This window comes from Sorex fumeus, unplaced genomic scaffold (assembly GCF_029834395.1).
Source record: "Sorex fumeus unplaced genomic scaffold, SorFum_2.1 ptg000025l, whole genome shotgun sequence".
Taxonomy (NCBI): Eukaryota; Metazoa; Chordata; class Mammalia; order Eulipotyphla; family Soricidae; genus Sorex; species Sorex fumeus.
In genome coordinates, this window is record NW_026606082.1 from 1,472,439 (window position 1) to 1,494,689 (window position 22,251).

Consider the following 22,251-nt stretch of genomic DNA (forward strand, 5'->3'; position numbering starts at 1 on the left):
ACTCTCTCTCTGCCCCCCCCCCACTCCTGCCCCCACAGATGTCACCCCACCAAAGCCGCTTGTCTGGGTCAAGGCTAGACCTCAGGGCATAGAGCATTCTGGAACATGCGCCCATCTGCCCCCCTTACCATGTCCTCCTCAAACTCTCCTCCAAGCCTCCCTTGGGAGCTCGGGGCAGCGTGCCCCTTGTTTTGTTTGAACCCTCCGCCCTCCCCAGGTGATCTGCCCTCTGACGCTGGAACTCTCCGTGTTCGCGCGAGATGCGGTGGCGAAGTCTGTGTACGAGCGCACCTTCACGTGGCTCGTCAATAAAATCAACTCCTCCCTCGTGAACAAGGTCTGTCCCTGTGGGTGGCCGTGTTGGTCTCCGAAGGAGCAGTGGGGACCTGCCGTGAGCCCCTCTGAGGGGCGAGGCCAGACGGCCCCCCCTTCCCAGGGCCAGGCTTTGGGCTTACAAGGATGCCCACCACAGGCTTTTGGCCACGCTGAACCCTTCAGATGTCGGGGGTGGTGGGAGCAGAGGGTATCCCAGCATTTGGAAGTTTTTAAGAGCAGGGTATTTTAATTGGTAGAGGTGAAAATTAAAAAAAAATCCTACTCTTCTTCAAAGATGTCCTAAGGTCCCATTTCCTTGAGAAGTGGAATTTTTTTTGAGGGGGCCACACTCAGTGATGCTCAGTAGTTATTCCTGGCTCTGCATTCAAGAATCACTCCTGGGGCTGGAGTGATAGCACAGCGGGGAGGGTGTTTGCCTTGCACGCGGCCGACCTTGGTTCAGTTCCCAGCATCCCATATGGTTCCCGGAGCACCACCGCACCACCAGGAGTGATTCCTGAATGCAGAGCCAGGAGTATCTCCTGTGCATTGCCGGGTGTGACCCAAAAAGGAAAAAATATCACTCCTGCCTGTGCTTGGGGGACCCTATGGCATGCCAGGGATGGAATCTGGGTTAGCCGCTTGCAAGGCAAACTCCCTTCCTGCTGTACTATCGCTTTGGCCCTGAGAGGTGGAATATTTTGGGGAGAAAAGAGGTCGCTATGGGGCCAGATAGCTAGGCCAGGGGTTAATGCACTTGTGCATGCAGCCAACCTGGCACTACACATGGCTCCCTGAGCCCCTGCCAGGAGTGCTCCCTGAGCACAAAGCCAGGAGTAAGCCCTGAGCACCACTGTGGTTTTGCGGTCCGAAAGCCAGAGAGAAAAAAGGAGTAAAGTGTCTTGGGAGAGAGCTTCCCCCCGGAGCCGCCAGGCTCCAAAGGCTGGTTGGAGAAAGAGCTACTGATGCCCCATAACACCTAGGATTTCACCAAGAAGACTGTGATCGGGTTGCTCGATATCTACGGGTTCGAGGTCTTTGACAAGAATGGGTGAGTTCGTTCTTTTCGATCTCAGTTGGATTTGCAGCCTCTCCGCTTTATGGAATCCACATTCCCACCCCCAGAATTTCTTCAGATTGGTGTGACCCCTGATTTCTAGGCTGTTTCTACAAGTGGAACAGCCACAAAGCACGTGAACATCTTTCTGTGTGTTTGTTTTCTTGTTTGGGGGCCGTACCTGGCTGTGCTCAGGGATTACTCCTGGCTCTATGCTCAGGAATCACTCCTGGTGGGCTCGGGAGACCATGTGGGATTGGGGGGTACAAACTTGGGTTGGCCGCGTTCAAGGCAAATGCCCTCCCCACTGTCCTATTGCTCCAGCTCCCACGTGATCTTTTTTTTTCTTTTTGGGTCACACCCGGCAATGCACAGGGGTTCCTCCTGGCTCTGCACTCAGGAATTACTCCTGGCGGTGCTCAGGGGACCATATGGGATGCTGGGAATTGAACCCGGGTCGGCCGCATGCCAGGCCAACGTCCTGCCCACTGTGCTCTCTCTCCAGCCCCTCACTTTTTAATTTGACTCTTGCCACCAATTTAGTAACTTATTCAATTCTTCAAGGCTTTTTTTGGCGGGGGATCACACCTGTCGATGCACAGGGGTTCCTCCTGGCTCTGCACTCAGGAATTACTCCTGGCGGTGCTCAGGGGACCCTATGGGATGCTGGAAATTGAACCCAGTTTGGCTGCATGCAAGGCAAACGCCCTCCCCGCTGTGCTATCACTCCAGCCCCTCACTTTTTAATTTGACTCTTGCCACCAATTTAGTAACTTATTCAATTCTTAAGGCTTTTTTTGGCGGGGGATCACACCTGTCGATGCACAGGGGTTACTCCTGGCTCTGCACTCAGAAATTACTCCTGGCAGTGCTCAGGGGACCATATGGGAGTCTGGGAATTGAACCTGGGTTGGCCGTGTACAAACCAAATGCCCTACCCGCTGTGCTGTCACTCCAGCCCCCCTTCAAGGCTTTAAACAAATAGAATTTACTAAAATTGGTCTTGTTGGAGAGATAGACCGAGGGCGAAGGCATTTGCTTCAGATGCCGCTGACTCAGGTTCCATCCTTGGCACCACCTATGGTCCCCAATCGCTCTATGCCAGGAGTGATCCCTGATCACCGCCGGGTGTGGCCCCAAACCAAACATCTCTAGGTTTGAGCAATTCTGCATAAATTACTGCAATGAGAAACTGCAGCAGCTGCTGATCGAGAGGACGTTGAAAGCGGAGCAGGCTGAGTACGACCTGGAAGGGATCCAGGTGAGCAAACGCTCCTGTCTCTGCCGCATGCCGTCAGCTTGGGAGGCGCTAGGAGAGCCCTCTCGGGGCAATGGAGATTTGTCCTCAGATCAGCCCTCAGGAGGGATTTCACTCACTCCTCCTCTGCTTATTTCCTGGGAAATTATTTGGATCTTGTTTCTAGAATGTTGATTATAAAATTCGGATTTTGCACGAAAGAGGTGTGTGTGTGTGTGTGTGTGTGTGTGTGTGTGTGTGTTTCCGAAAATGAATGGAAGGGAACACTCTTCAATGCTCTTCTGGATTCTTCTTGGAGAATTTTTCTCTCTTTGCCCTGTAGTGGGAGCCCATTCAGTATTTTAACAACAAAATCATCTGCGATTTGGTGGAAGAGAGACACAAAGGGATCATTTCCATCCTGGTAAGAAAAAGGAGTTTAGATGATGTTGACAGCAAGCGGAAGAACCTTTCTCCTGGGTTGGAGGGAGAGAGTGAATCCCCTGGGTTGTTATTTTCTCCATTTTGGAGTTGGGTGCGGGCGTCATGGGTAGCACTCAAGGGACCTGGGAACCGTCAGTGGTGAAAGCCCTTCCACCAAGTGGCTGTAGAACCAGTTCACTGTTGCTGACTTTTTTTGCAACAGTAAAGTGACAGTCTGGGGGATCCTGACCCAGGTTCATTGAAGCGACACCCTATGGGGCTGGGATGCCGGGTGTAAGAAGCTAGAGGGGTGTGGACTCTTATGGATGGACACACGCACGTGAAGGGTCTGAATTCAGCGCCAGCACTGAGCTGTTTCTAGCCCCTGGGCATCAGTGAGTGTGGACCCCAAACCAGAGAACCAAAAACAAAGCAAGGAGAGAACTGGGGTGCACTGTGGGTGGGGCAGAGGTGCTGCTTACTCGCTGACAGGTGAACAAGACAAAGCGGACGAAGGACTTCGAAAGAACTTACTCAGCCCAGTCTCCCTGGGGTGTGTCTGTGACCCGGTGAATCCCAGGGGGGTAACGTGTCCTCAACCGCTGGGTGTTTGTTATTTATTGGCTTTGTTTCTTCACACGCCCCTTCTGAGAGAGGTCGCTGTGTGTCTGTTCCTCTCAAGGAGTTGTTTTATGAGCCGCGTGAAGAAGAGAAAACGAAGGAGCCTGGAGCGATAACATAGTGGGGAGGGCATTGGCCTTGCACGAGGCTGACCCGGGTTCAATCTCCAGGATCCCACCGGGTCCCCTGAGAACTGCCCGGACAGGCAGAGACAGGAATAACCCCTGAGCACCACTGATATGATCTTAAAAAAATTCAAACAAAACCAAAACCAGGGAAGGTGAGGGTGCCTTTGTGGGGAACTTCAGAACTATGCGTCATGTTAGGGGGATTTCTAGAATGTCTGATCCCACAAAGCAGCATGAAATGGAGCCCCGTCCACCACCCCCTGCCCCCCCAACACACACACACACACACACACACACACACACACAGACCAGCAAGCACACTTCCTGCTCATCTGTCTGAGATAACATTGTTATTATTTTTGTTTGTTATTTTGAGTTTGGGGTCATACCTGGCTGTGCTCGGGGCGTATTCTTGGCTCTGTGCTCAGGGATCCTCTTTTTTTTTTCAGGGATCTCTTCTGGCTGGGCTTGAGGGGCTCTATGGGGTGTTAAGAATTGAACCCTGGGTCGGTCACATGCAAGGCAGTGCCCTCCCCGCTGTACTAGTGCTTCGGCCCGAGATAACATTATTTCAGTCTAGGACATTCTGTCGTGACTTGTGAAAGTTTGTTTTTTTGGTTGGTTTTTGTTTGGGGCCACGCCCGGTGGTGCTTGGGGGCTTCTCCCCAAGTGGGGTTCAGGTTGGAGGGGTGTCGCTCCCAGCGGTGTCTGAGCAGTTGTTGTGGGACCCAGGACTTGGCATGGAAAGCCTGTGCTCCAGCCCTCTGAACGGTTCCCCGGGAAAGCATTTCAGCTTGGAATCCTCACGGGTCTGCGGTGCTCGGCCACAAGGCCTCTCTCCTCCTCTCTCCTCCCGCAGGATGAGGAGTGTATTCGTCCTGGCCCTGCGACAGACTTGAGCTTCCTGGAGAAGCTGGAAGAGAAAGTGGGTCGCCACGCACACTTCCAGACGTATGTGCTTCTTTGGACCCGCTTTCCAGGGGAGGATCCTTGGGATGTCATTTCTTTTTTCGGGGGGTCGGGGGGATCACTTCTGGCGATGCTCAGGGATTGCTCCTGGCTCTGCACTCAGAAATTACTCCTGGCGGTGCTCGGGGGACCCTATGGGATGCCGGGGATCGAACCCAGGCTGGCTGCATGCAAGGCAAACGCCTTCCCCACTGTGCTATGGCTCTAGCCCGAGATGTCATTACTTCAGCGAGTGCTTGCCAAGGACCGCTGATGCCCTGGCATAGGAAGAGCACCCTTGTGCTCTCGCTCACACCCAGGAAGAAATCAAACTGGCGTCCCCGACTCGAATTTTCCAAAGATTTTCCCTCTTGCTTTCTTCAATCAATGACCTCTACGTTTTGGACATGTGTGGGAAATTCTCTTTTTGAAAGTCCAGGTAGAGCCCAAGTGCTAGAACAGTGGGGGAGGGGGGGCTTTTGCCTTGTACTTCACCATCTGGGGCTCAATCCCTGGCATCCCCTGAGCACTGCCAGGAGGCCATTCCTGAGGGCGAAGCCAGGAGTAAGCCCTGAGCATTTCCGGGTGTGGCCCCAAAGTAAAATTAAATAAAAGCCTAGGTTTAAGGAGCCAGAGAGATAGTCCAATGGGTAGGGCACTGGCCTTGCGTGCATATGACCCGGGTTCAATCCCTGGCACCCAGTTTTCTTGGAGCACAAAATCTGCTGGGCCCGCTAACATGTCATTTGTTTTTATTAGTGTTTTTTCACTTCTCAAGGCATGTTGTTTGGGGGTTTTGTCTGTTTGTTTTGCTGGCTTTTGGTGGAAATTCCCGGAACACCGAGAGGATGAAAGCTGGAATTTTAGGGAGTAGATCTTGGCTTGCATCTGTGGGAAGAGTGAGCCAGGCTTCCCCGCAGGGCCTTCGGTGGTGGCCAGGCCCCCCCCCAAGGACTTGCTGTGGTGGGGGTGTTGCGGGCTGCAGGGAGGTGGACATAGCAGCTAGTGTCTGTCCCTGTCTTGCTGTAGCCGGAAGTTGGCGGGTCCTAAGGGCCGGAAGCGGATTGGCTGGCTGGATTTCCAGCTCCTCCACTATGCAGGAGAGGTCACCTACTGCACCAAAGGTGAGGGCATGCTCCCAGGTCGCAGATGGACAGGGGCTCCAGGAAGGGTATCCAGCCAGCGTGCGTTCTCCTCTAGCTGGGAAGATGCTTCACGAACAACTGTTCTCGCTAGCCGGTGCTCTGTACTTCCCTCATTTCAGTCCACTGGAGAATGTCTCCTGACCCACCTCCCGCAAACAAAACCCCTTCATGCAGGACTGGAGAGAAAAACGTAGCATTTAAGGCACCTGCTTTGCAGGCTGCCAAGCCTGGTTTAATCCCTGGCACCACCCAAGGGTCCAGGTAGAGCCAGAATGCCTGGACAGTGGGGAGGGCTTTTGCCTGGCACTCGATCTTCTGGAGTTCAATCCCCAGAACCCCTAAGGGTCTCCCCTGAGCTCCACCAGGACTAATTCCTGAAGGCGGAGCCAGGAGTAAGCCCTGAGCATCACTGGGTGTGGCCCCAAAATAAATTAAACTAAAAGTCTAGGTTTAGGGGGTTAAACTAGGAGCCAGCCCCAAGCACAGAGCTGGGAGTAGCCCCAAGCACCACTGAATGTGAGTCCCCCTAAAAGAAAAACTTTTTTTTTTGCTTTTTGGGTCACACCCGACGATGCACAGGGGTTACTTCTGGCTCCTACACTCAGGAATCACTCCTGGCGGTGTTCGGGGGACCATATGGGATGCTGGGAATCGAACTCGGGTCAGCCACGTGCAAGGAAAACGCCCTACCCACCTTCCTATTGCTCCAGCCCCAAAGAAAAACTTTTATGCCTTAGAAGTTATTTCTCATTTCCATTCACCCCACTCCCTGCATCCCAAGGTCACAAAGCCATCTATTTCCTTTCTCAGTACATTTGCTGATTCTGGATATTTTTTCTTTCTTCTTTGGGGTTTGGGGTATTCCCCAGTGCGGGGGGCCCCACCAGACCACTCTCTGGCCCGCAGAGGTGGCCCTAGGGTCCGTAGGTGCAGGGAGGGACCGACCGAATGAACACAAGACACAAGAGACATAATGCAGTTTAGAAACAGAGAAAAAGGGACAGGACAGAGCAGACAGGACAGAAGACAGGATAGGACAGGACAGGACTTTATTCTAGGGCAGCAGGGGTATTATATACCTTGCGACGCAGGAAACTATGCTTACGTCACAGAAGGCAATTACATCACTAGGTCATATCATATATGGTTAGGAGAGTTACAAAGTCTACACGTTTCATATGCTTGGTTAGTCAGTGTCAGTTACTTCTTATTCTTGGGCTAGCTGTGACAAATGTTTTCTTTTAGATAACCATACATGGCTCAGGATATGCAGAGGCTGTGGTCAGAGCAGACACAGTACCAGATTTGGGCAAGTCAGGACCCGCTTGTTCAGGGTCACGTAGGCCAAGATAACCATACATAGCACAGGCACGTAGGCCCTTGGTCAGTTAAAGGGCCAGCTTCCCACACCCCAGAAGTGTTTGAAGACCTTGGGGCCACTCCCAGTGCCCCTAAGCCTAGTGGTATGGGCGTGGCACTTCCTAGTCCCCGGGGCCAGTGGTATCACATTAAGCCCTTGGATCACATTTGGGCTGTGCCCCGAGTATGTTCCATGACCTTGGGCCGTCTTCCTGCCTCCACATAGCCTTGAGGGGTGGAACCCCACATATGCCACCTTTCCCCCAGGCCCCTTTCACTCGTCCTGTTTCCCAGTTGCATTCATGCTGTCTCTCCCTTTTGTTACCAAATATCCCATCACAAGGCCAGAGAGATAGTCAGGCGCCCGCCTTGAAATGCAGCAGACTCAGGCAGACTCGATCTGCGGTATCCCACGGGGTCCATCAGCACCGCCAGGAGTGATCCCTGAGCACAGCTGGTGTGACTCCTGAAACCAGAATAAGCGAATGCCATTGGGTGGCTGGACCCATTTTGCCTCTCAGGCTCCGACAGGGCTCTGGGAGGCAGATTAGACTCGGGCTGCTTGGACCACAGCTCCGCGGAGGCCTGTGCTCGTGGAGTCTGGCTGTGGCTCCCTTTCTCCGGGTACGTGCCCAGACAGGAAACAGAAGGGGTGCCAGATGCCCGTTTCCCCCTCCCTTCCCACGGCAGCTTCTCCGTTTCCTGCCCCCGCATCAGGGCAGCGGCCATCCAGTTCCCCCACCTCCATCTCTGTGCCTGTCGCTGTCAGCACCTGCTTTGCCGGCTTCCTGTGGGTGTGAGGTGGTGTCTCCTGGTGGTGCGAAGGGTGTTTCCAATGGTGACCAAGGATGTGGGGCATCATTGGCCACTTCCGTGGCTCCCTGGGAGAAATATCTGCTTAGGTCCTTTGCCTATTTATTTATTTATTTATTTTTGCTTTTTGGGTCACACCTGGTGATGCACAGGGCTTACTCCTGGCTCTGCGCTCAGGAACTACCCCTGGCAGTGCTCAGGGGACCACATGGGATGCTGGGAATCGAACCCGGGTTGGCCGCGTGCAAGGCAAATGCCCCACCCGCTGTGCTATTGCTCCAGCCCCTCCTTTGCCCATTTAAAATAGGTCCCCAGTGAAATAGTGCAACATCTTAGAGCACTGGCCTTGCAAGCATATGGTCGTCAAGTCCCAGTGCTCCAAACTGACAGCTTTGCTATCTGCCATTCCTGGTGTTGCAAGTGATTTTTTTTTTACCATGCCCAGCAGAGCTTACTCCTGGCTCTGTGCTCAAGGATCACTCCTGACGGTACTTGGGATCAAACTTGGGCAGACCGCATGCAAGGCAAATGCCCTACCCGATGTACTATGGCGCCAGCCCCTGCTTTTGACTTTAGCATGACATTTAGCTCATGGGCTACACTAGCACGCAACAGGGACGAATGGAGACGTTACTGGCGCCCGCTCAAGCAAATTGATGATTAATGGGAAGTCAAGTGATCAAGTGATGACATTTAGCTCATCATTTAACTATTAGCTTATTGGTTTTGGTGTTTTTTTAAAAATTTTTATTAGTGAAACACCATGAGGTACAGTTGTAGACTTACAAATTTTTGTGCTTGGGTTTCAATTATAGTGATCGAATACCCATCCCTCCACCAGTGCCCATTTCCCACCACCACGGATCCCAACATCCTTCCCACCTCCCACCTCCCGCATCCCCCCCGCCACTGTGGCAGGGCATTCCCTTTTGTTCTCTCTTTTCTTTTGGGTGTTGTGGTCAGCAAAAGAGGCATTGAGTGGCAAACATGTTCAGTCCATAGTCTAGTTTCAGCATGCTTCTCCCATCCTGGGAGGATCCTCCCAACACCCTTTAGTTGGTGCTCCCCTCTCTATCTGAGCTGCCTTCTCTCCTAGCATGTGCGGCTGGCCTCCAAGCCATAGAGTGAACCTCCTGGTACTAATCTCGGCCACTCTTGGGTGTTAGTCTCCTATTTTGTTACTTTATGTTCCCCAGATGAATGCAATCTTTCTATGTCTGTCCCTCTCTTTCTGACTCATTTCGCTTGACATGATGCTTTCCATGTAGTACCACTTGTATGTAAATTTCATGACTTCATCTTTCTAACAGCTACATAGTACTCCATTGTGTAGATTTTTGGTGGTTTTTTGTTTGTTTGTTTGTTTGTTTTATTTGTTTGTGGTTTTGGGTCACACCTGGCAGTGCTCAGGGGTTACTTCTGACTCTGAGCTTAGGAATTACTCCTGGAGTGTTCTGGGATTCATTTGGGATTCCAGGGATCAAACCCAGTTTGTCTGCGTGCAAGGCAAATGCCATCCCCCCTGTACTATTGCTCCAGCCCCAGCTGAAGTTTATTTCTCCTTTTTGGGTTACATCAGGCGACACTCAGGGGTTACTCCTGGCTCTGCACTCAGGAATTACTCCTGGCAGTACTTGGGAGACCCTATGGGATGCTGGGGATCAAACCCAGGTCAGCTGCATGCAAGGCAAACGCCCTCCCCACTGTGCTATCTCTCCAGCACCACTTACTGGTTTTTATATGAGCACTTAAAGACAAACTTTAAAGGTTGGAAATGAGGATCCTAGGAGATTATTTAGGGATGAAAATAACTTCCTGAATGTACCTGATCCTGGTTTGATCCCCAGTGCCATGTGGCCCCCCAGGTCCCTTGGGGCAGTCCGGGCATTGTCCCCAAGCATCGCCTGGGTGACCCCAATGGTCCCTGGCCATTCTCAGGCCCTAGCACTGAACCACCAGCCAGACTGGCCGAGAATCACCAGGAGGGACCCTCGGGGGCTGCTGAGCACCAGTGGGGAGGCAGGCCCCAAACTGGAAATGAGGGTCCAGGTGGAGTGCTCCGGGGGCTGGAGCACTGTGTTGCAGCTGGGAGGCCCTGAGTCTGACCCTGGCTCTGCCCGGGCCCCAGAGCTGCTGTGTGTGGCCCTGGCAGCACGCCCCCCTCCCCCGGGGCATGTCCAACACATTTTTCTTTGGTGGGAGGTTTTGGGCCACATCCAGACTTTCTCAGAGCTCCCAGCTCTGTGCTCAGGGAGCACTCCCGGTAGTGCCCGCCTCATGGAAGACAGATGATGCCCTGGACTGTCTCTCCAGCGCTGTGGGCACACTTGGTTGCTGCCGCTGGTGGGTAGTGACCTGGGATGCCACCAGATGTCCTCCTGCATTCAAGAGGGACCCCACATCCTGGAGCCGCCCAGCTCTGGGTCACGCCAAGGCTGGCTCCCGTCAGATCCCACGAGAGACTCGCTGCGTTCTGTTTTGCACTCAGTCGAGGGGGGCGGCGGCTCAGCGCAGCAATCAGGTGCCAGGGGCTCTCGCTCCCCTCCTGCAGGCTTCCTGGAGAAAAACAACGACCTACTCTACCGGCACTTGAAAGAGGTACTGGGACCCTGCATGCTCCTGCGGGCGCAAGAGGGAGGGGCCCCGTGCTAGCAGAGGGTGGGGGAGACCAGCCTTGGGGAGCCCCCTCTCCGGCCCCCCCTGTCAGGAACAGACATTTGCATGAGCCTGCACTCAGCAGAGCCTGTCCCGTGGGGCCTCCCGCGCCAGCCCTGCGCAGCTGGTGAGGAGGGAGAGGGGGCGGGCCATGGGGAATGGACCCCGCGAGGTGCATGTCGGGCGTGCTGGGGAGAAAGTCAGGAGACGTGATGGTGGGGGCAGCGTCTCCAGCTGAGGGGCTCGGAGCCAACGCCTTGTGGCAGTGACTGGCCAAAGCCTGGGCGAATGCAGACTTGGTCGTGGCAAGCACAGGGGTCCCAGGGGAAGAGGGTCCCCACGGGCAGAGCCGCTGAGCAGAGAAGGCCGAGAGCACCCCAGGGCGGGCCCCCAGGATGAGGAGTCAGCTGAGGTCCGAGGGCAGGATACAGGCTCGAGATCACATCCTGGGGGTGGCCATGGAGTGCCCCCACCCCCGTGCCGCCCATTCCCCAAGCCCGTGCCTTGACGTGGTGCTGAAATGCTTGTGCTATGTACAAAGCGCCAGTTTCTCTCGTTGGGTTGTTGAGGGAAGGTCAGGCCATGCCAGGGGGACACTGCCCACTGCCCTTTCCGACCCTTCCCTGCCGCTTCTCTGGCCCAGCTGCTGGGGTTCGGGATGAAGACGCGAGGCCTTGGGTCTGGGTCCCGGCCGAGTCTTCTTGGTCTGAGTCTCGGACCGAGCCCTTCCCAGTGGGATGTGTCCAGCTGAGGGCCCCAGGGCCAGAGTGGGTGGGGGTGGGGGGGCTTTTTCTCAGAGTCGCTGTGTGTGGTGAGTGCCATGTCCTGGAGAGGGTCTTACAGAGCAGCTGGGCTGGGAGCAAGCACTGCTCTGTGTGTATGCATGTGTGTGCATGTGTGTGCACACATGTGTGCATGTGTGTAAGTGCTTGTGTGTGCGTATGTGTGAGTGATGAGAGTATCTGTGTCTGAACTTGTGTGAAGCTGTGTGTGTGTGAGTATATGTGATTGTGTATGTGTGCATACTTATGCAAAGGTGGTGAGTATGCACGAGTGTATTTGTGTGTGTGGTTGCATAGGTGAGTGTGTGTGCATCTGTGAGAAGATGTCTGGGTGTGACCGTGAGAGAGCTGTGAGTGTGTGAGTTTGTGAGAGTGTATGTCTGGGTGTGATTGTGTGTGTGCGAGAGCCGTGTGTATGTCTGGGTGTGTCTGTGTGTGTGTGTGTTGAGAGTAGTGGGTGTGTGTGAGTTTATATGTCTGGGTGTGACTGCGAGTGTGTGCCCGGGAACTGTGTGTGTATGTGTCTGGGTGTGAGTGTGTGTCGGGGGCCCTTTGGCAGTGGCCCCAGGGGGTGGGGGATGGCGCACGAGCATCTCTCTGGTGGGCACCCACGTCTCTCGCCCCAGGTGCTGTGCCAGTCCCAGAACCGCATCCTCCGGGAGTGCTTCCTGGTGGCCGAGTTAGAGAACCACCGGCGGCCGCCCACGGTGAGGGCCACTGCGAGGCCGCTGCAGCCCCTGCTCCCGTGTCCAGTGTGTCCCTCCCTCACAGGCTGTGCTGAACGGCGCCTGGCCTGGCCTAATGACCAGCTGGGGGCAGTGGGGAGACTTTCAATCTGGGGCAGGGGGCGGGCAGGGGCCAGGAAAAGGGCAGAAAGGAAGAACTTAGAATAGTGAGTGTCCTAAAGGAGGCGCAGGGACACAGGGATGGGAGCCAGGATGGGAACAGGGACGGGACCTTGCCGGTGACCTTACCGTGACCATGTCGGTCCCCACACAACCTCACTCCAGCTCAAGGAGGCTGAGAAGCGTCCGGGGTGCAGGCCTGACCTGTCTCTGCGGACCAGCCTGGACTTCCCAGGCCATCATAGCTGAGGTGTCCCCTCAGTGGTCAGTAGAAGCACAACAGGCAGGACAGTCACTGACCATCTAGATGGGGCAATAGGACAGCAGGGAGGGTGTTGGCCTTGCATGCAGCCGACCTGACCCAGGTTCGATCCCTGGCATCCCATAGGGTCCCCCGAGCACCGCCAGGAGTGATTCCTGAGTGCAGAGCCAGGAGGAACCCCAGAGCATCGCTGGGGTGGTCCAAACCCAACCAACCAAACACATCTCGACAGACAAAGCGTCGGGAGAATTTGGGTCCCAGGGTGGGGGGAGGGGGCATCCCGCGCTCTAACCAGCCCCTCTGTCTGTCGCTGTTTCTCTCTCTGCAGGTGGGAACCCAGTTTAAAAACAGCCTCAGCAGCCTCCTGGAAACCCTCATCTCAAAGGAACCCTCCTATATCCGCTGCATCAAGCCCAACGAGAGGAAGGAGCCCAGTGAGTGAGAGGCTGGGCGGAACCACCACCCAGTCTCCCTAAGACACCCCCGGGAGATGCTCCCAGGACGGTGCACATGCCCAGCAGGCGAGAGGACCCAAGTTTCACCCCTGGCACTGCGACAGTGCCCCCTGAGCACCACTGGCTGCAATGCTGGTGGCTCCCGGCACAGCCGTGCCCCATCTGCATGGCATCACCGGGACCCCGCACTGAGCAAGTCAGGGCTGGCATTACCCGGCCAAGCATTGCCTGAGTCTCCAAGCACTGCCTAGGAGCACCCCCTGCCCCAATTCTAAAGACCACCACAAGCTTACTCAGTGTCAAATTTATTTCAATTTTATTTACTTGGTTGGTTCGGGGAGAATTGGGCCACACCTCAGAGATCACTTCTGCAAGGCCCCGAGGATAGTGTGGGGTGCCAGGGATTAAACCCAGGTGGGCCGAGGGCCCTACCTGCTCTCCTACCGCTCCAGCCCCTCATTTTCATTTTCTTTCCTTTTTTTTTTGCAATCACAAAGCACTGTTGCACCGTAGAACTGTCCTCCCGTTGTTCATCCATCTGCTGAAGCGGGCACTAGTAACTCTTGTTTACTTCAACAAGCCATTGGTTGTTTGAACGAGCCGAGACCTCTGCCCCAAATCTGACAGCGAAGATCCAGTTCCCTCTCACTTAAACTCAGTTACTTGTTTTTTCCCTCCCCGCCCCCCCCTCTTTGGCCCTGAGTCAAGGCCTGCAGTTTGCCGAAACTGCTGGTTTCAAGCGGGACCCTAAAGAAAAATCTTTCTGTGGTCTGTTGATCATTTCGGAATTTTGTAAGTGGAATGGTCAGTTCATTAGAAAGAAACATCTGAGACAGCCCCTCGCTTTCAGTGACCTCGTGTACGAGACTGGGGCGGGGGCGTTTTCCCTCTGGCGGTGCTGCAGGAGCCTCGCTCAGCGTTTCATCCGCTGGGCAGGTACAGTGCCGCTTCTCCGCGTGGCCTATGGGGTGGGGGCTCTGGGAGAGGGAGAGCTTGTGCCACGGTCTGTAAGGAAAATCAGACCAGCGGATGTCCACAGAGGGGGCAGGAGGAGCAGTGAGTGGCGCAGTGAGGCAACAGGGCGAGGCAGGGACTGTGGCAAACCCAGAAAGCACAGCCAGACGGAGCGGGCAGCCGTGTTCCCGGCTGGCTGCCGCCACGTGGGGGCCCTGGGCCCAGAATGGTCGGAGCTGGTGGTTTTTCAAGTGGACCCCGAGACCTGTATTTTTCTATGGAACTCTCCCAGACAGACAGATACAAACACACACACACACACACAGACACACACAGACACACACTTACACACAGACACACACAGACACACAGACACACACTTACACACAGACACACACACACTTACACACAGGCACACACACTTACACACAGACACACACACAGACACACACTTACACACACACACACTTACTTAGGGCCCAGAACAGCATGTCTGTGGCCGCGCGGTCCTGGGTGAGCTGTGACCCCGGGCTCTGCCCCCCTCAGCCCTACTCTCCCTTCTCCGTGTCCTCAGGCAAGTTCGATGACTTCCTCATAAGGCACCAGGTCAAGTACCTGGGGCTGATGGAGCACCTGCGTGTGAGGCGGGCCGGCTTCGCCTACCGGCGGAAGTACGAGCACTTCCTGCAAAGGTAACGCTGGCCCTGTCGCCCCTCCGATGTGCGTATCCACCTGCAGGAAGGAGCCTCCCCCTGGCCCTTCTCTGCGGCTGCCGATGTGACTGGACAGCGAACCCAAACATTTCAGCCCGCTCTGCGTGAACCTGCCTCCTCTTTGCTTTTTTCGCTTTTTGGCTTTCTTTGGCTCAAAGCCAGCGATGCTCAGCGGTCACTCCTGGCTCTGCACTCAGGGATCACTCCTGGCAGTGCGTGGGGAACCCCATGAGATGCTAGGGATCGAACCCAGGTCAACTGTGTGCCAGGCCAACGCCCTCCCCGTTGGACCATCCCTCCAGCCCAGCAGCTGTTGCTGTCGTAGCGATTCATTGGCTCCCGTTCCTGAGCCTCTGATGGACAGAATCGGGCTAAACTTCGAGATAAAACACGGCTGGAGAAATCTCGTAATTATCTGGCTCTTTGCAGAGATCCAAAATCATTTGGATTTCTGAGACTTTTCAGACATTATATGATTCTCATAACCAGCTATAGAAAACAAAGTGTTTCACAATGCCTTTTCAGCAATTCTGATTGTTGGGGGGGGGAATTCTAAACAATAATGGCGCATCTTTTGTCAAAATAATGAATGTAATCAACGTAGAGAAGAGTTAACTAGAAATCATCTGCCTCACAGGCATTGGGAGGGGTGGGAGGGGGGTATATTGGGGTTCTTGGTGGTGAAAATTAAGTCTGGGTGAAGGGAGAGGTGTTTGATCATTATATGACTGAGACTTAAACCTGAAAGCTTAGTAACTTTTCCCACAGTGATTCAATAAATAAATATAAAAAGAAAAAAAAACATGGCTGGAAAGATAGTAACGGGATGAAGCTGTGCCCCTTGCGTGGAGCTGACCCCCAGTTTTCTCTCTAGCACCACATGCCCCCGCCCCGAGGGAAACCCCCTCAGAGATGAAGCGATTTCAGTGGCAGTGCACATAGACACATAGGCCTACACAGGTCGCTCACGTCTGCGCTGGTGAGATGGAGAAACAGTGGGAAGAGCCATAGTTCCTCCCCAAATGCTGCCTTTGCTGCCTCCCAGGGGGGAATGGGGGCAAAGCCACCCTTGGGTGGCCTGTGCGCGGCGTCTGGACAGTCCACTGCTCCCCACCCCAATGCACGGGACCCGAAGCCCTTTCCAGGCCCTTAGCACGTGTAGGAATCTGACAGGTCGGCAGAGTTGGGCCCACTCTTTCCTCTTTATCCCTCTCCCTCCTTTTTTCTCCGTCTGTCACCATTTTAGGGTTTTTTATCTTTTTGGGTCACACCTGGCGATGCTCAGGGGTTACTTCTAGCTCAGACACTCAGGAATTATTCCTGGAGATGCTCGGGGGACCTTATGGGATGCTGGGAATTGAACCCAGGTCAGCCGCGTACAAGGCAAATGACCTACCCGCTGTGCTATTGCTCCAGCCCCATGTCACCATTTTAGGGCTTAACTGTCCATGCATGCTTTAAAAACATTTTCTTTTTTAGATAGCGATAGCACAGCTGTAGGGCGTTCGCCTTACAAGCGGCCAACATGACCGACCCGAGTTCGATTCCTCCGCCCCTCTCGGAGAGCCCGGCAAGCTACCGAGAGTATTCGATATGCCAGACACAGTAACAACAAAGTCTCCAATGGAGACGTTACTGGGCCCGCTCGAGCAAATCGATGATCAACGGGAGGGCCTTTACCTTTTACCTTTTAACTTTTTCTAAAATGCCACTGAGCACTGCTCCCCCCCCCCCACCACTGTCCTAGGTGCTGAAAATATCTGCGTGCAAGATGGACCCAGCCAGGCCTCAGGAGGGAGACTACAGTGGGCTTTGCAGGACGTCATGGGGTGGGGTTGGGGTTAGGGTTAGGGTCTCTGCAGGGGAAGGAGTGGAGGAACCTCTCCTCACACAGACTGGGCCAGGAGGGCCTTTCTGTTTGTGGAGGTTTATTTTAAACCTTTATGTTAAAAAAATGTTTTTAATTGGTGTACAGTGGTTTCCGCTACTGTTCATGATGGTTTTCCATACACATAATTCCAACACTGCACCATTCCCCAGGGTGCCACCTCCCTCCCTCCAGGTTCCCCGGCCTCTCAGCCTCCCCCCTGCACCAACTCAGTTCTGTGGATCAGGTCTCCTGCTGTGGGGCCTTTGGCCCTTGGTTGCTACCTTCTTGTGTATCTCTGAGTCCCAGCTGTGAGAGAGGATCATTCTGTATCTATCCCTTTCCTTCTGTCTTCACACAGCGTGACATCCTCTAGTTCCAGCCATATTGCTGCGAATTGCATGATTCCATAATTTTTTAGTGCTGCATAGTAGTCCACCATATATATATATATGTATATATATAACAACTTCTTGATCCATTCACCCATAATTGGGCATTTGGGTTGTTTCCATGTCTCAGCTATTGTGCTGTGACCAACATAGGTGTGCGTGCATCTTTTCAAATCAATGTTTCGTGGCATTCAGCTAGCTCAGTCAGTAGAGCATGAGACTCTCAAATTCATGTTTCTGTGTTTGGGATGAGACAGATGTAAGAAGTGGTGTTGCTGTATTGTATGGTGGTTCTTTTCCTGTTTTGGGGTCATTCTTTTTTTCGATGAATCTCCACTGCTTCCCAGAGAGGCTGGACCCAATGACGTTCCCACCAACAGCGGATGAGGGTTCCTTTCTCACCCCACCCCCGCCAACACTGGTCGTTTCCAGACTTTTGGAGATGTGCCATTCTCTCTGGCGTGAGATCCCCTCTCAGGCATGAGAGGATATCTCAGCGTCGTTTTGATTTGCATTTCCCTAACCACGAGTGACAACAAGCACTTTCTCATATGCCTGTTGGCCATCTTTGGGAACGTGTTTGTCCCCTCTGCCCATCTTTGGCTGGAGTCCCTGGGGTTTGGGCTGTTGGTTTTTGTGGTGCTTTATGGAGCCTGGAGAGTCGCCCTGTATCTGATGTTCTGTGTACATAATTTTCTCCTACTTGGTAGGATGTCTTTTTGTGGCTGTTCGTCTACATCTGTGATTCTCAGGGGTTCCTCCTAGCTCTGCACTCGGGAATCACTCCTGGTGGTACTTGGGGGGCCATCTGGGTTGCCGGGGATCAAGCCCAGGTCAGCTGCATGTAAGGCAAGCACCCTCCCTGCTGTGTTATCGCTCTGTCCCAAGTCAGCGTCTCTTTTCCCTCTTGTCAGGAGTGTCAGATTGAACCCCTGGCTTCTTCCTAGGTACAAGTCCCTGTGTCCGGACACCTGGCCGCACTGGCGCGGGCCGCCAGCAGAGGGCGTCGAGCGGCTGATCAAGTACATCGGCTACAGCCCTGAGGAGTACAAGCTGGGGAGGTGAGCCTCGGGGAATCAGCGTCCGGGGGTGTCCCAGGTGTCCACTTGGGCGTCTGGGAAGGGAGTGGCACTTCGGTGGCCTCTCGAGGGGCTTGTCTTGGCACCTCTGCTATCCGCCACCCCAGAGGGTCCCAGGCCACGCCCCGAGTTCTATGCCCCGTGGACATGTGATGCTGCAGGTGCAGAGATTAAATCACGACCCAGTGACACCTGGCTCCACCTCGCCCTGGAAGTGGAAGAAGCGTTGAGAGTCCCAACCCCCGAATCCCCGAGTCCCCTGGCACCCCGTTCCTATCCTTGGGTCACCCTGGCGGCTCCCCAGATGTCACCCCACTAACAGATTTGGGGAAGAGGCTGGTTCTGAGTCACCCAAGGTGCCCATTTCCTGCTGATTGCTTTGACTGAGAAGCCAGGAGCTGGACAGATCATTTGGGACAAAACCCAGACGTCTTAGCCAAAGATGCCGGACCACCCTGGTCGCATCAACGGCCATCGGGTTTGGGGACCAGGGACTCAGGGACAGACAAAACCCCAGTATATAGTCCTTGTCAGAAGCCACCGTAGGACAAGCTCTGGAGTGAGAAGGGCGAGAGTCACACCCATGGGAGGGGACTGCGGGGGACGGGACACCCACTTCTAAACGGGGGGGGAGGTGCTGGGTGAGCGGCATGGCGTACAGATGGGAGGGGCATGGGCGAGGTCACACCTGTGTGGGGGAGATTCTGCCACGACTCCGATGGACCGTGAGGACCTGAGAGATCGTCCAGTGAGGAGGGACCAGCGAAGAGTGCTGGGGTACGCACCCCCCTATTCCCAGGGAGCAGCTCTGGGCACCCCCACCCCAGGGGGCGCTCGAACCCACAAGTGGTACCAGACTCTGCACGTGTGTTTCCCGCCATCCCTCCCTTAGGGTTCACATAGCAAAACTTTCTTGAGTACGTCGACATTGGTGCCACCTTCACGTGTGAGCCACGAAAGGTATACGCCGGCCTCAGCGAGTTCAGTGCATACAAGAGGCTGAGCGTCCCCACCACGTGTGGGCACATCTGTGAGCCTCAGGTCCCAGCATAACTGTGTCTCAGAGGGAGTGAGGCTCCCCGGGCCCTCCAAGAAGAAGTCGCCACCCTGTCGAGCTGCCTCTCCGAAGGCTGAAGCAGGGAGGGACCAGACATGGGGGTGTGCAGGGAGTGCCCGTGTCTTGCCAGGACTGCAGTCCCCAAACTGCCTTCTTGGGAGGTGGGGTTAGAGTCACACCTGGTGATGCTCAAGGCTGACTCCTAGCTCTGTGCTCAGGCATCCCTCCTGGCTGTGCTCGGGGGCCTACTTGTGGTGCCGGGGATCAAACTAAGGTCGGCCGTCGGCAAGGCCAGTGGCTTTTCTACTGTTCTGTCAACCTGGTCCCCATCATCACTGTCTAGAGCCCAGAGAAGCACCTCCAGGTTAGGACGCTGTGTTCGTTCCCTAGGTGTGCATCACAGATGAACACCAGCTGGCCAGAATGGGGGCCAGAGAGATAGTACAATGGGCAGGGCACTTGCCTTGCACGGGGCTGACCTGGGCTGGTTCCCTGGTATTTATAGTCCCCCCAAACCTGCCAGGCAGGAGTGACCCCTAAGCACAGAGCCAGGAGTCATCCCTGAGAACTAGTGTGGCCCCCCAAACAGAAACGAAGCAAAAAAAAAAAGCATTCACATGTTCTAGAAGGTTCTCTCACCTTTAGCTCTGGGACCCACCATCAGCATCAGCGTGTGGGGCAAGGTCCTGCTCCCTCTGGGGGGTCAGGGGGTGGGGCCTCCAGCAGCTCCTGATGGTCGTTGGCTCATGGCCACGTCACTCAGCCTACGCCCTGCCCTGACCAGGCCTCCCGGCTGCCTCTCTGCCCTTGCCCCTTGACACTCACCTCAGTTGGCCTCAGGGTCCCCCGAGGGCAGGCTGACCTCACTCCCTCCTGACCTGGACCCTCTGCAGGCGCTTCCCAGCGTTGTGAATGAGACCACAGCTTTCAAGGCTCTGCATGGTTGTTGATTGGGGTGCGCGTGGGAGGGTTGAGGATTCAGCCCACCGCAGGTGGAAACTGACGTAAACGCAAACTTTCCCTGTACTTCTAGAACCAAAATATTCATTCGATTCCCCAGAACTCTCTTTGCCACGGAAGATGCCTTTGAATTTAGCAAACATCAATTAGGTATGTTTTATTTTTTTTTCTACCCATTGCCCGGGAGATGAAAGTATTTAGCTCAGGGTATGCCAGAACCGGGGAGTGGGGGGCGTAGTTGGGGGTTGGGGTGAGGGGTGGGCTCACACCAGACATTGCACACCTCGGACACCTTTGCTTTGGCAATTGGAGGCCAGGTTCTGAGGCGTGATCAGAATCCCCTATTGTGAGTGACTGGAGGCTGTGAGGTGGATGCATGAGGCCTTCGGGGCTAACGTGCTACCTGGCTCTGGTCCAGACCCCCTGTGCACTCAGAGCCCTTGAGCAGTGTAAGTGTTTGCAGGTGCTGCTACAAAGCCCAGGGTTGGGGTGATGCTTGTAAGTGGCAGCTGAGGAAAGTTAGCAGGGCTGGAGCAACAGGGCAGCAGGTGGGTGCTAGCCTTGCACACAGCCAACCTGGGTTTGATCCCCGGCCTCCCAGACGGTCCCGGAGCACCGCCAGGAGTGATCCCTGAGCACTGCCAGGTGTGACCCCAAAACCAAAGAGGGCAGAAAATGGGGGAGGAGGAGGCTGGGGCTGTCTCGGGCACCTGGGCTGGCTGGCCGGGAGGGACTCTGGCCACTAAGCCCAGCGTGGTGGGGGCAGCTGCACCCAAGCTCTTTCCTTGCCGGGTCTCGGCAGCCTCCGAGCCAGCCCGCAGAGTGACACTGTCCCTGCCGCGTGTTCTGTGAGAGCAGAGAGCGTCTGACCACCCATAGGCCTGGGGTCTTCGAAGCACTGTGCAGGACAGTCTCATGGCTGACCTCTAAGAGTGGCAACACCCCAAACCAGGCCGTTGGGGAGAGGGCAGGTGTGGACCCCCCTTAGCCTGTCAGGGAGCAGAGGTGGGCAGGGGCCTGCGGTGCTCTGTGTGAAACGCATCGTTCCTGCCAGACGGGGTCAGGCGTGAGGTGCCAGGACAGGTCCTGGAGCACCGAGGGGTGACGGGAGCAAGCTCTGGGCGTTTCCGGGGGCCAGGGTCCTCTCCTTCGGCCTGGAGGGCCACTTTGCACCTCCCGGTTCAAGGCTGCGGCCACAGACAGACACAGGTGGGAGCCACGCCCCCAAGTTCTTTATCTGCATGATGTCTTCTCAGTTGCAAGAATCCAAGCCACGTACCGAGGCTGCCTGGAGCGGAGAGAGTATCTGCTGAAGAGGCAAGCAGGTGAGCAACCGGCCCGGAGCCCAGAGCAGGCCGACCCGGGGGAACTGGGGGAGGGGCCTGGGGGCCGCTGCTTTCCCGTCTGGACATTGGAGGTGAGGACACACTGGTGCTCACTGGGGCCCTGGATGTGTTTTATTGGTGCGTGTTAAATAATATTTTTGTGGGATGGAGCAATAGGACAGTGGGGGGAGGGCGCTTGCCCTGCATGTCGCCAACCTGAGTTCAATCGCCAGCATCCCATACGGTCCTCCGAGCACCGCCAGGAGGGATCCCTGAGCACAGCCAGCTGTGGCCCCAACAAATGAATTAAATGATACTTTTGTGTGTGTGGTGCCGGGGGCAGAAGCCTGGGCCACCCCCTGTACTTGCCAAGGCTCATCCCCAGAGACTGTGTCCCCCAGCAGAGACAAGCCAGGAACATCAGAAGACAAGTGCCACCGCCCCCCTTCACATCTATGGTCTGGGTCATTTCTGCCCCTCCTGGTTAAGGATGGACAGGTCCCCTAGGGTCCAGCCGACCTTTCTCTTTCCATGTGTGTGCTTAAGAACAACAAGCCTCCTGATACGGTCTTTCCGCACTGACCCAGCTAACATTCTAGTGGCAGTGAAATGCCCAAGGATGGCCTTCTCGGAAGGGAGACCCCCAGCTGTATAGACCTCCTGCTGTACAGGTGTCATGCTGTGCAGAACTCATGCTGTAGGGACCTCACAGACCCTGTAGGTCTGTGGTGATGAGTGTTTTGTACTCTACTCTGTTGGTCGGAGTGATGAGTTTTTTTTTTTAAAATTTTGCATTTAAGTTGTTTAAAGTCCACCAGTGGGCCTGTGCAGATAACTATAACCGTAACCCTAACCCTAA

At 55.0% G+C, this 22,251-nt stretch overlaps 1 protein-coding gene and 1 non-coding gene across 2 annotated transcripts in view; both read left to right on the forward strand.

Moving 5' to 3' along the window:
* MYO1H (myosin IH) overlaps nt 1–22,251 on the forward strand; it is a 55,554-nt gene that overhangs the window by 18,709 nt on the left and 14,594 nt on the right. Inside the window, exons 9-21 of the mRNA XM_056114468.1 lie at nt 218–337; nt 1,299–1,366; nt 2,528–2,633; nt 2,953–3,033; nt 4,641–4,732; nt 5,759–5,853; nt 10,598–10,644; nt 12,110–12,190; nt 12,919–13,024; nt 14,574–14,691; nt 17,919–18,032; nt 20,141–20,217; nt 21,324–21,392. Coding sequence (XP_055970443.1) covers nt 218–337; nt 1,299–1,366; nt 2,528–2,633; nt 2,953–3,033; nt 4,641–4,732; nt 5,759–5,853; nt 10,598–10,644; nt 12,110–12,190; nt 12,919–13,024; nt 14,574–14,691; nt 17,919–18,032; nt 20,141–20,217; nt 21,324–21,392 — 1,174 coding nt within the window. The remainder of the gene's footprint in view (nt 1–217; nt 338–1,298; nt 1,367–2,527; nt 2,634–2,952; nt 3,034–4,640; nt 4,733–5,758; nt 5,854–10,597; nt 10,645–12,109; nt 12,191–12,918; nt 13,025–14,573; nt 14,692–17,918; nt 18,033–20,140; nt 20,218–21,323; nt 21,393–22,251) is intronic.
* LOC130023933 (small nucleolar RNA SNORA2/SNORA34 family) lies at nt 13,738–13,874 on the forward strand. Its single transcript, XR_008792544.1, has one exon. It is a non-coding gene; the product is annotated as a small nucleolar RNA SNORA2/SNORA34 family (small nucleolar RNA).